Source organism: Podarcis pityusensis, assembly GCF_964106645.2.
Source record: "Podarcis pityusensis genome assembly, chromosome: 17".
In the NCBI taxonomy this organism is placed as follows: Eukaryota; Metazoa; Chordata; class Lepidosauria; order Squamata; family Lacertidae; genus Podarcis; species Podarcis pityusensis.
In genome coordinates this window covers 4839533-4851908 of record NC_138042.1, presented here as the reverse complement: position 1 = coordinate 4851908, position 12376 = coordinate 4839533, and the positions used below count along the sequence as shown (strand labels likewise).

The following is a 12376-nucleotide window of genomic DNA, read 5'->3' as shown; positions in this document are numbered from 1 at the left end:
TTAAAAAATACAAAGACGTTGTACTTAACCATCAATCAGACATGTTCTTTATGGATAAATCTTATCGGACTGAAGGATTAAGTGTCCCAAGTGTATTACGGAATCTTTCCTCCATTTGGGCCTCAAAGCACTTCTCCCAGCTGTACTCATAGAAGGCTGCAGACCCACTTCCACTTGGGGGTTCCAATGACTCCCTGTAATCCAACGCCGTAACAGCTATTCTCTTCTTGCAGCATTGGCCTCTATTTCAGCCTCCTGGTAATGGCTCTTCCAGGATTTTGGGTCCCTTTTCTGTATCTGATTGGGGGAGGGAATCAGATGGACACAGTCAGGAAAAAACAGAATTATTATTTTTTGCAAATATTTTTTATTAATTTTCAATTACATATATCCAATATAAGCCACATTCTAACAACAGAATAGAAAGCTATACAAGGAATCAGAACCTTTGCTGCCTGCTCAGATGCTGCCAACATAATTTGGGGGTGCGGAGAGAAAGGAGGAATTCTATGCAGAAGAACCAGAATCAGGCTGCACCTCTTAAAAAAGCAGTATAGGATCTGTGAAACTGCACAAGAGCTAACATTCCAGTATCATGTGTTGCAAGCAAGTTGCTCTCCCCTATGACTGCAGAGAAGAGCCTGAATACATTTGGAAGATGTCTAGGAAAAGCTCAGAAGTTGAGAGTGATCAACTGAGGAAAGCTAACAATGGCCAGCCCCTGCAGTTAAGTGTTTGCCCCTATACCCTCATAATCCACATACAGTATTCACAACCTTTACTTTTTTCTCTTTTCTCCATTTCTCTGTTCCATAAATATTTAAATTTTTATAAATCAGAAAAGGATGGTCTAGTATAAAACATGCAGGATGTACAAACAGGGGAACATTTCTTTCATTTATTCCAGTCCCAGAGTTCGGGCATTCTTAATGTTGGGTAGAGTTTTACTGCAAGTACAGATTTGGCTGAGATCTTTTGGTACAGCCACATGGGCAAACTCTGCAGGCAACAGAGTCTCTCAATGGAAAAATTCGACTGGTCATGCCTTATTAGTAGGTGACTAGTACCTTAGCAACAAACTGTAACACCTCCTTCTTGGAAGTTTCTCTAGCAGCACGTGGTCCCCATCTGAACTCAAACTCAGGTGGATCAGTGTGTGGGAGGCGAGTATATTCCAGGTACCTAGAAAGTGAGAATTGCATGATCACTGCTACAATCCTTTGTAGGAAAAAGCCATCCCACACACAGGAGAATTGTTTTTTAGTCGTTTAGTCGTGTCCGACTCTTCGTGACCCCATGGACCAGAGCATGCCAGGCACTCCTGTCTTCCACTGCCTCCCTCAGTTTGGTCAGACTCATGTTTGTACCCCTTCATGGATCACTGCCTTGCCGTGGCAAAGGGGCTTGAATAACTCAGAGAAGCTATGAGCTATGCCGTGCAGGGCCACCCAAGATGGACAGGTCATAGTGGAGAGTTTTGACCAAACATGATCCACCTGGAGCAGGAACCGGCAAGCCACTCCAGTATCCCTGCCAAGAAAACTCCATGGACAAAGACACAGGAGAATAGAAAGGCTAAAAGCTGAAGTATCTGTACTCCAGTTGAGAGTTGTCTGACGTCTCCCAGGGCATGTAAACTCAGCTGGACATTATAAACAGTCAAGCTACAATTTCTGCCATGAATGTGCTCTGTGCACACAAGATTTCAATCCCACACATTTGCGTACAAGGAACAAATGCAATGAACCACTGTTACAACCCTGTGCAGATTCAAGGAATTTAGCCGTACATCACTACTTCAGAGCGCAGATTGTGTTTTGTTTCTGCCTAGGTAAGGGAATCAGATACTTTTGGTTCCTGGAGGACGATGAAGAGAAAGGTCCCCTTAATAACCTATACAGTATTCTAATCATAATTCCCTTCTCTAAAGGACATATCTGGTCTTGGTCTCTCCCCCCCCCCCCCATTTTAGGCACTAGAAATAAAACAATGAGTTCTGGATTCTAGTCTCCTAACACTTTTAAACCAGTACAACACATTTCTCTTCTCTACTAAAAATGTAGAAAGATTTGCAATTCCTGACTCACTTTTGCTTGACAAATTCCTCTGTCACGAGCTTCTTCACATCACCAAATGCCTTGCATCTTCCCCTGGAACGGTTAGAGAGTGGGATTTTGTCAGGGTACACAGTATCAGAGGAGCAAGGAGTTATTTGCTTCCCCAATTCCCGAACATAATTCCACCCACTGAAGGGGTTGGGTCTATGATTCAGATGGCTACCCCTGGACAATCATACCTAAGGCTGTCAATTCGGAGCCTCTTCAGCAGCTCCCAAACCGCAGCTGGATGGAGAGAAAGCAAGAGATGAGAGTTTGCAACTGAGGCTACCAAAGAAGTCAGATGAACCGAATGGAGTGCAACTCACATTCTTTAGCCACATTGCCCTTCATGAAGATCAGGCTGAGAATGGCAAGGAGGAGCCCCATCTTGCAGATGATGTCATCGCTGCAAAAAAAGAGAAAGAGATTCAGTCTCCCAACACTGGATTTGGTGTTTTAACTGAAGCTTGGGTTATCAAGCAAGAAACAAACAAACTCAACCAAATGCTTTTAACTTCAGGAATTGATAGTTCTGATGCCTTGGCTAAAATGCATGCTGCGAGGAAGAAATAGTGCTGGCCTGGGATCAAAGAATCACACACCAACACTTCCTTTTTGTTTGTTCAGAACCACTTCATCTCGCCTTAGTCAAATGGAGCGCTTGTAATAGTTTAACAAAGATCACTGAATAAGTTGTTTTTTTAAAAATATCTGAATTATATCTGAAAGCATAGTACCTTAATTGCCAGGTGAACTGAATGTAAATTAAGTTCATTTTGGGGTAGAACTTCACACAATTTCTAGGTCATATTCAAAGTTGATCCTCCTACATGTGTTTCTTACTCTTTAAACTTTGGGGGACCTGTAAGCCTGATCATCACAGTTGGGAAAAATAAACATTTCATATTCCACTCTCTCTCTCTGTGTGTGTGTGCGCGCGCGCTTTCATGTTTCCTTAGTCTTAAGTATATTTTACACATCAGCACAGCAGCCTGTAACATTCTGAATGCTGAAAAAAATTGTTTGCAAAGGGGCTAACATTAACTGGAATTGGTTCCTTGTTGGGCAGGGTGAACCTGAACTAGCTCTTTTTAAAAAAGAAGAGGAAATTAACATTCTAGGTCAGGGATCATATGGTAGTTGGTAGAGTTGGTCTTGTGCTTCCTTCTGGTAGAACCTTAACGTCTCTCTGAATAATAAAAGAACAGGATGATAAGCACCAAGGCCAAAGCGGGGGAAAGAGAGAGAGAGGGTTTCATTTCATTTCCGTTTCAGCTGGGACTGCCAAAAGAGAACCAGAACACACACTCTTCCCTCTTCTGCTTACTCTTCCAAGCTCTGTCCCAGTGGTGGCAATCTATTGATCAAGATGTATGTGGGATTTCTGGAGTCAAGTTCCACCAACTCCAGTCCAAATACCTGACAAAGCAGAAAAAGATAAATACATTCAGACCAGAGTGTAAAAGGCCAATTTTCTCTTCCACTATTACAATCCCATTTAAAGAAGATAGAAATCACAACTAGATATTGAGAAACGAATCAGTTCTATCCCTGGCATAAATTGTATTGCTCAGAATTTGAATCGCCGAGTAAGGATATCTGACTTGAAGCATCCTTCATTGTGGGTCTGGATTTTCCACACTATACTAAAGGCCTAAGAGTAGATAAACACATTCAAGCAATCTCTACAATTTATGCAAAAATTGCCATTTCTTCTCTCCCTATATTCATGTCAAGCCATAGCACATGTCAACCTGACCTCAAGGACAAAAAACTGCTATGCTCCTAGCTTTTTAATGGTCTATCAAATGATTTCAGCTTCAGAGCCACTGCTTTGGCCTCACTAGACACTGCAGAAATCTTCTCTGCAGTCCTGCTTTGAGAGGCTGGCCTTATGAGATCCCACAAATAAAGCAAAATGGATGGAGTCGCACACTTCTGCCCAAACCAATAATGGAGTCCTCCCTCACCAGCTGAAAGATCCCATTGGCACGTTTGATGATCACAGGAAAGGCATCTTTATAGTCTTTGATAACATGTTTCAGAACATCTATAAAGGAGACAGATAGGTTTGTTGACCAGGTCTTCTTACATTGTATTTAAAAAAAACCACACAAACATACAAAGCAAAATTCCATTGAAAAAAAAATCTGAACTAAAATAAAATATATGAAGAGCAACTAGAAAGATATATACTTGACTGAAGCAAAGCTTTCAGAACTTGGAAATATGTGCACAAAAACTCATAAGGGGTTGGAAACCAAGGAGACCTAGGCAGGACGTCTGGTAGTTCTAGAAGCGCAGAAGTGCCAGTACAAATTTGCTTAATCTCACCCTGAAAACAGAATTTGGGTATCTCTGGCACGAAAGCAATTTGGTCCTGTTCTTACCTGCCCTTTTAACTGGGATCTTCTTTTGGTCTTTGAACAGAAAAAACTGCACGAGCTCATGTGCCTGTAGGGAGAATACAACATAGGCAGTTGGTGGGTCTATGTCTATGCTGCAATGCTGTGGGCACATAATTCAGTTACCTGAGAATTTCAGCCTTCATTTAAAAAAAAATTCTAGAATTATGACTGCAATCTGGTTGAAAAGTGTGTAGACAATCTCAGAACCCAGAACCGTGGCTGAATAAGATTTTCAGTGGTTGCCAGGGAGGGTTTCAGTGTCTTACATCTGCGACAGCTAACAAAACAAGGAAGACCATGCCAATCTGTACATAGTTTACACAAGTCACAAAACTCTATTTTTACTAGCACTTTTTTTCAACTGAATGGACACAGCTCTGGCTATAGCCAATCATGACTGTGAGGCCCCAAAGAAGCATAAACAATTGCAGCAGAGGCTCCTTTACTTTGAGTTCCACTTGATTCCGTGGGTGTCGCTCCAACTTATGCCGCAGCTGGCTGGGTGTCATCGTTAGACTCAGTGTGCCTTCTTCATCATCTGAACCCGTGTGCTGTGCCTGGGTAAGGAAAGAGGATTCCTTTTTTTAAAAAGGCTTTGGGATCCAGCTGTGGGATTCACACAGGCCTGTCATCTCTGGAGATGTCAGCTCTGATCTCGTGCTAGCCACATGTAGAGATAAACATGCTTGACATTCTCTGAGCAATTTCTTACCAAGACTACAATCCTATGCACATTTATTTGACTGTAAGACCCTCTGAACCCAATGGAACTTATTTCTAAGTAAACATGCATTGGAGTGTACTATTAATTGGATTACATTTCTCTGTTGAAAAGCTACAACCTTTCATATATATAGCTGAACATTTAAGGTTTCAGCAAGTTCTGTAAAACTCAAGTGCAACATGCAAATGCTACCCATCATATCTGAACTACATAAATGTACTGGAGCCCCTGTAACTAGCCAAAAAGGATGCAGGGCAAAGTGCCATGTCTGCGCACGCACACGTGTGGAGCAGTTTGTGCTTCTGTACATGCGTGAAGCACGATTTAGTGCTTCTGCGCATGCGCGAGCAGCAAACCCGTTCCAGTACTTCCGGGTTTGCCATGGACATTCGCCGGAATGGACGCTAGACAAGGTGGACGTTCGCGGAGGTATTACTGTATACATGTTTTAGACACTTGTCTCTACCATATGGAGATTTGCAACCAGCCAGGTATGAAATCTGGACTCTGCTACCTACCCAAATGCAGGTGATGTTGGTGGCTTAGGGCTATCTTTTACTACGTATGGGTTGCAGCTAGTGAATTATCTTCTTTTCATTCTTATCTTTGTGACCTTTTGATTGAATTTTTATGCAGATTGGTGTTTTTACAAGCCACTGTTTAGTTTGAGGGAAGGGGGGGCTGCATCTAGTTTTGTTTGGCAGTATAAGCTATACATTACAACATATTAATAAATCAAGAAGTTAGTCCATGTGCAGTACCTGAGAAGGGCCGGCTCCCTTGCTGCTACGTTTGCTGTGGGACATCTCTCCGACAAGAGCTTGTGGGAAAGAGGAAGAGAAAGCTATGGCAGATGTATTCTTGTCTCCCTTACGTTTGTCACTCAAGAACGAAGCCAGCACATGTCCCCTCCCGACTCCAGTAGAAACTCGGGGTCCAGGGCTACATTTGCCAGTTCCCCACTTTAGAAACTGCCACTCCCCCAAAATACACGCTGCCAACTCCCCATAGCAAAGCAGGGCTCGTTGAGCCTTTAGAAATCATGCAACAGGCAGAAGCTCAACAGGTTAGGCTTCTTAGGAAAAGCGGCGACTACGACATTTCTGGAAATAATAAGAAAAGCAACCCGCCTGCTTCTGGAAAGCCTGCTGCGCCCCATATCTAAGATTGCCAGCATCCTCCGCCGCCCCGCCCCCCGCAAAAGAGTCAGCAACCCAACAGGCAGCAATCCAACAGGTACAACTCAGGCCGGCGTAGAAGACGGGCGGGGGGCGGAGCCCAAGCCGGGTCCTCTCGGCGAGGAAACCCCTAACGCCGCCGGAGCACCAACCACCACCACTCACCTCCTCCGCGGCTCGCCTGCAACTGCGCGGCACCGCGCCAGGCCCGCCCGCCCTCTCGTCACTTCTGAGCATGCGCGCGCCGAGCCGCTTGCCGACCCCCCCCCGGCTTCCCAGTGCGCAGGCGCCTCCGTCTTCTGTTTTTGTTTTTTTTTTTTAAATGATATTTATTAGAGTTTCAATAAAAGATTAAACATAAAACATAAAAAAGAAATACACAATTCAAAAATACACAATACATAATCTAACAGGGAAAAAATAAAGGAACAAAAAAAAAAGACAAAAAAAGAAAGTAGAACAATTAAAAACAATATCACCTTTTCATCTCCATCTTTAAATTTACTTATTTTCTGGACCTCCTCATACCTCCCTCTTTTGTATTCCAGTTCATATTGTTTGTCCAGCAATTTCTTTCCCTCTTTTTTAATCCCAATCTTAACTCTTAATATAATATAACATTAAAATTTTACCTTTTTTTAAAAACCAAATTTCCATTTCCTTAAACTTTTTTAATCCTAATCCTTAATCTTAATCTATCCATAATTTTAAAACAGCTGGAAGCCACTTATTTTTAATCCAACATCACTCTAACATTCTTAAATTTTGCAATGTTTCTGCAGATAGTCTTTGAATTTCTTCCAATCTTCCTCCACCGACTCTTCTCCCTGGTCATGGATTCTACCAGTCATTTCCGCCAGTTCCGTATAGTCCATCAGTTTCATCTGCCATTCCTCCAGTGTGGGAAGCTCTTGTGTCTTCCAATACTTTGCAATACTTTGCAATACTTGCTGCTGTTGTTGCATACATAAAGAAAGTTCTTCTGTCGGCTGTTGCTTAGCAACGCTTCCCTCCGCGGCCTTGGCCTGCTGGTCGTCGCCTCGGTTCCAGCGGCCGCCTCTTTCCCGCCATTTTCTCCTCAGTTTGTTTCTGAGGCAGGCGTCGAAGCGGGGCTGCTGGCTGGCGGGGAGGAAAAGAGCAGCGTGAGGGGGTGGGAGGCCGGCTCAGTCGATAATGTCTGCCATAATAAATTCGTTAGGTGCTGCAAGACTCGCTTGTATTTGCTTGCGAAAGAGTGAACGGGCCGCTTCTTTGCGGCTGAAGAGATTGGGTGGCCCTCTCATGGTTGCTTTAGCTGAGATTCCTGCATTGCATGGGGTCAGACTCGATGACCCTCGGGACCCCTTCCAACTCTACAATTGCACGTTAGCAGCTTGAGCCTGTGCTTGTATACTTGGGAGTAAATAAACTTGAGTTTTCTTCTCTAAGGAGGGCTGTTGGTGCCATGCTTTGTGTACCACGTACTGCTGCTCCCCTAGCCCCACCCAGCCCCCAATTTAACTCAAATGCAGCAAGTGCATATTTCTCCCAGTTGCAGCTTGGGTGGTGAAATATACTTGGGAGTCGAGAGTGGATTTCATGCTCTTTATTCAGCTCATAGTGGTGAGGAGGAAAGTTCCCCCACAATATCTGCTTTATATACATTATTTACACAATGGGCTGCATCTGATTGGCTAATTCCGGGATTCTCCTGTAGGCCAATCAGGTTGCGGATTCACTTCCACCTGGAGCTGGATTGGGTGGCTCCTGCGGACCAATCATACTGCTGCATTGTTCTAGGACCAATCATACTGCTGCATTTTGGATCCTATTGTTCTAGGACCAATCAGACTGCTGCATTTTGGATCCTATTGTTCTAGGACCAACCAGACTGCTGCATTTTGGATCCTATTGTTCTAGGACCAATCAGACTGCTGCATTTTGGATCCTATTGTTCTAGGACCAATCAGATTGCTGCATTTTGGATCCTATTGTTCTAGGACCAATCAGACTGCTGCATTTTGGATCCTATTCAACTCAGTACATAACAGGTGGGCTGTGTGCATTAAACATTCTCTCTTTCCACACTACTGTTACCTGAACAAAATTGTCCCAAGAACTGCATTTAAGTAAAGGGGGGGGGGAGCAGGGCGAGGGGGGCAGTCAGGCCGCAATCACAATATAGCAAGGAACTGAAAATTTCCCTTAATAAACTTCCGAATCTGAAAGGGCGGCACTGGCTTGGAGGTGGGAAAAAGGCTCCCTGTTTTGCCAGAAGGGGCACTCTTTTTCCTGTCCCCACAGCAGTTCTTTACGGATGGATACAAATCACCCTGCTTAAAATGTAGCTAGGTCATTTTTCCTCAGTTTGCATCAAAGCTGCTTGGGAGGGCGGGGAGGGGGTTTCTTAATAAACGGCAGCATAGATACAGGATACATAGGAACTGTGGCTGACGTGTGCACCACTTCCCAAACCAGCGGTGGGAGCGCACTGGATGCAGAGTAAACAGGAATTTATACACAGCTTCTGTAAAGGCAACCAAGGCCAGCCCTACCATGAGGCAGAGTAAGGCTGCTGCCTCAGGCGGCAAATTCTGATGAGTGGAAAGTGGCTAGAAATGTGTGCCATGTGCTCAGCCCTGCAGAGGTGGATTTGGGGGAGCATGGCCAGTTTGGTTGCACTGGGCGCAGACCCTTGGGGCATAGCTGTCAACATTTCCCTTTTTTTAAGGGAAATTCCCTTATTCCGAATAGGATTCCTCGCAAGAAAAGGGAAAGGTCGACAGCTATGCCTTGGGGGCGCCACAACTATGATGTAGGATGGAAGGCGGGAGGCGCCAAACTTTGGCTTCACACAGTGCGCCACTCGGTAGTGTGCAGTCAAATGTTTTGTAGGGAAACCTTTAGGGCCAGAGGCACAAGCTTGCGAGGGCGATGCAGAGTGTGTGCGCATGAGCATCATGCCTCCTTCCCTAAGTCAGGCAGAAGCTTCCCAGGCTTTGAGAAGGATGGAACCAGGGGAACATTTAGGGGCTAGCTGAGTCCACTGACCGCACACCACTGGTGCCACAGAAATTTGAGCCCATAAGTTATTGTATTTTTTGCTCTATAAGACTCACTTTTCCCCTCCTAAAAAGTAAGGGGAAATGTGTGTGCGTCTTATGGAGCGAATGCAGGCTGCGCAGCTATCCCAGAAGTCAGAACAGCAAGAGGAATTGCTGCTTTCACTGCGCAGTGATCCCTCTTGCTGTTCTGGCTTCTGAGATTCAGAATATTTTTTTTCTTGTTTTCCTCCTCCAAAAACTAGGTGCGTCTTGTGGTCTGGTGCGTCTTATAGAGCGAAAAATACGGTAGTTTTCTGCTCTAGTATGGCTGGTGCACCAATGAGGCGACCTGAGGCATCTCATCCCACTGGGCTGTGGGCCCAGATCTGTGGCGTTGGAGGGATGCGTCGGTGGCACGTCTTGCCTCAGGTGCCAAAAGGTCTCAGGCTGGCCCTGTGTGCAGCAGAACAGAAAACGTATGCTGTTTGCTGAAAACAGCTTGCAGATACTTAATTGGCTTAGGATTTTATTTAAGTTAAGTGATGAATTAATATGTTTAATTTCATAATTTGAAGATCTAAGGATGTTAATGTTTAAGTTAAATTATTTTAAGAACTATGATTTGGAAAACCGTTAAAAGGACATGCAATGAAATTCAACCAAGGGGAAGCAAGGAAGTCACTTAACAATGTTAATAAGTGTAATTTTTAATAAGGTTATGATTTATGTTTGTTTGTTTTATGTGTTTGTTTGTTTATAATGTGAAAACCAATAAAAAAAAGGGAAAAAGGAAAAAAAGAAAAGAAAACGTATGCTGTTTGTAGGTTCTTTCGAGAAGTTTTCATTATTATGCTGTTATACATTACATACTACAGTTATTAAAATTTCCAGAGAAGTAGCTGTGTTAATCCCTGAAACCTTAGGCCATAATAAATGTGTTATCAGTCTATAAAATGCACATGACTCTTTGTTGTTATTGATTATATCTATTTTTAAAACCCCACAAAAAACGTTTTTTAGTGTCTCTGTGTGAAATAGGTAGTGAACCCTGACTGGCTCTAAAAAGGTTACTAAAATTCAAACAGATGTAAACTCTTCCATTCTATATAAAACTTTTTCCAGTGAGTAATTTGCTTCCCCAGTCTCTCTATGGCAGGATCCAGGTTATACACACCAAAGTGGAAACCTCCCAATTAAATAGGCTTTGGCATTCCTTAGCAGAGGTACAAATCATTGGTTAGTCATGGCTGCTTATTCCTGACACTACTGGAACTGAACAACTGTAGGATTCGTGTGCAACTTATTCTAGTAGGGTAGTATTATTGCTAAAGGATACAATTAAGTGTTTTGTGAGGGTGTTTTTTTTTTTAAGAAACACAATAATGGTTGGAGTCAGCCCAAGGGAATTGTGTTCTGACTTTCTGTGTTAGGTCTGTCACTGGCAGCCCAAGCCTATTCCCTTTCCAGCCACATCAGCTTCAACAGGCTCAGGGCAGAGAAGGATATGGCCTTTGGCAGAAAGATCAGAAGGTAGTGGCTCTGGAAGAAGGAGTCACTGTTTCAGATGTGGAAAGCAAAATACATTTTGGGGTAGCAGAATGGTGCTTTAACACAACTTCAGAAGGGTCACTGCCATTCATCCTCAATATAGAGAAGGCAAAATCCATTGCTTTATTATATTCTTTCATTCGCAGTCCCACTACTTTTATACATTTTTTCACTTTTTCACTTAATAAATAATTAGTTGCAATATTTTTTCCTCATTTTTATCAGCTTGTCTGATATAAAATTGTTGGCAATGGAGGCTCCTTTTGAGTGGGGGCTCTTTCAAATTAGCACCTCTCTCCACAAAAAACTTGAGGCATTGCAATCCCTGCATAAGGTCTTACAGCACCTCGTTAAGCAAATTTAAATTAGTGCTTAGTTTTTGCCAAATGTGGATGAAATATACTCAGAGTTGAGTGTGGATTTCATGCTCTTTATTCAGCTCATACTAGTGAGGAATGAAAGTTCCCCCCCAAATATCTGCTTTATATACAGTGGTACCTCGGGTTACATACACTTCAGGTTACATACGCTTCAGGTTACAGACTCCGCTAACCCAGAAATAGTGCTTCAGGTTAAGAACTTTGCTTCAGGATGAGAACAGAAATCGTGCTCTGGCGGCAGCATTAGCTAAAGTGGTGTTTCAGATTAAGAACAGTTTCAGGTTAAGTACGAACTTCCAGAACAAATTAAGTACTTAACCCGAGGTACCACTGTACATTATTTACACAATGGGCCGCACGTGATTGGCTAATTCCGGGATTCTCCTGTAGGCCAATCAGGTTGCGGATTCACTTCCACCTGGAGCTGGATTGGGTGGCTCCTACGGACCAATCATACTGCTGCATTCTGAATCCTATTCAACTTAGTACATAACAGTGGCAGACAGTGACTCTGTTCACATATTAACACTAAGACAACCCCTGACTTAGTGCAATTGAGCAAATATGCAGGTTCCTGAAGCAAAGATCCGGGCCACTGTACTTCTCTGATCCTGCTGCTGTCATAGTTTGGCTTAGCATTGTGTCTGAACCCAGACTAACGGTTTATCTTGCTCCAAACAAGTCACAAATCGTAATCAAGTTTTGTTAATGTTTACTGCTCGCAAGCCCAGATTCAGATGTAACCATCTGAACATGTAGCACAGCAGTCAGACTGGGAGACCACACCGTCACTCTGGGGACCCTCACATTTGCCCTTGTGCATTAAGCCAGGCATTAGCGTTACATGCAAAGTGGCCCAGTGTTTTCATTTGAAGTGGGACCATTCAATATTATCTATTTCCTAAAATTCATATGATGCTTGATTATAGAAAACTTCTACATTGTTAACAAAAAGGATAAAACAGTAAGATTATCCCTTTCAAGTTTGCAAACCAATGGACCAGTTGTTCACTTAA

General features: G+C 43.3%; 1 protein-coding gene across 1 annotated transcript; it reads right to left on the bottom strand.

Annotated features, from left to right (window-relative positions):
• Positions 1 to 24: 24 nt before the first annotated feature.
• LOC308466958 (non-structural maintenance of chromosomes element 3 homolog) lies at positions 25 to 6648 on the bottom strand. Its single transcript, XM_080988338.1, has 11 exons — positions 6575 to 6648; positions 5993 to 6051; positions 4954 to 5064; positions 4490 to 4553; positions 4070 to 4149; positions 3427 to 3518; positions 2426 to 2505; positions 2297 to 2342; positions 2088 to 2150; positions 1068 to 1182; positions 25 to 297 (listed from the first exon to the last, which is right to left on the bottom strand). Exons 2-11 carry the CDS (start codon positions 6035 to 6037, stop codon positions 217 to 219), a joined length of 777 nt encoding a protein of 258 aa, XP_080844464.1. The 5' UTR covers positions 6038 to 6051; positions 6575 to 6648; the 3' UTR covers positions 25 to 216.
• Positions 6649 to 12376: the final 5728 nt, after the last annotated feature.

Excerpts from the sequence above, each read along its gene's own strand:
- LOC308466958 (XM_080988338.1), bottom strand. The coding sequence starts at position 6,037 with ATGTCCCACAGCAAACGTAGCAGCAAGGGAGCCGGCCCTTCTCAG. Across the intron at positions 4,150-4,489 it reads GATCCCAGTTAAAAGGGCAG|ATGTTCTGAAACATGTTATC; the intron begins GTAAGAACAGGA and ends TCTCCTTTATAG. Across the intron at positions 2,343-2,425 it reads GGGCAATGTGGCTAAAGAAT|CTGCGGTTTGGGAGCTGCTG; the intron begins GTGAGTTGCACT and ends CTCTCCATCCAG.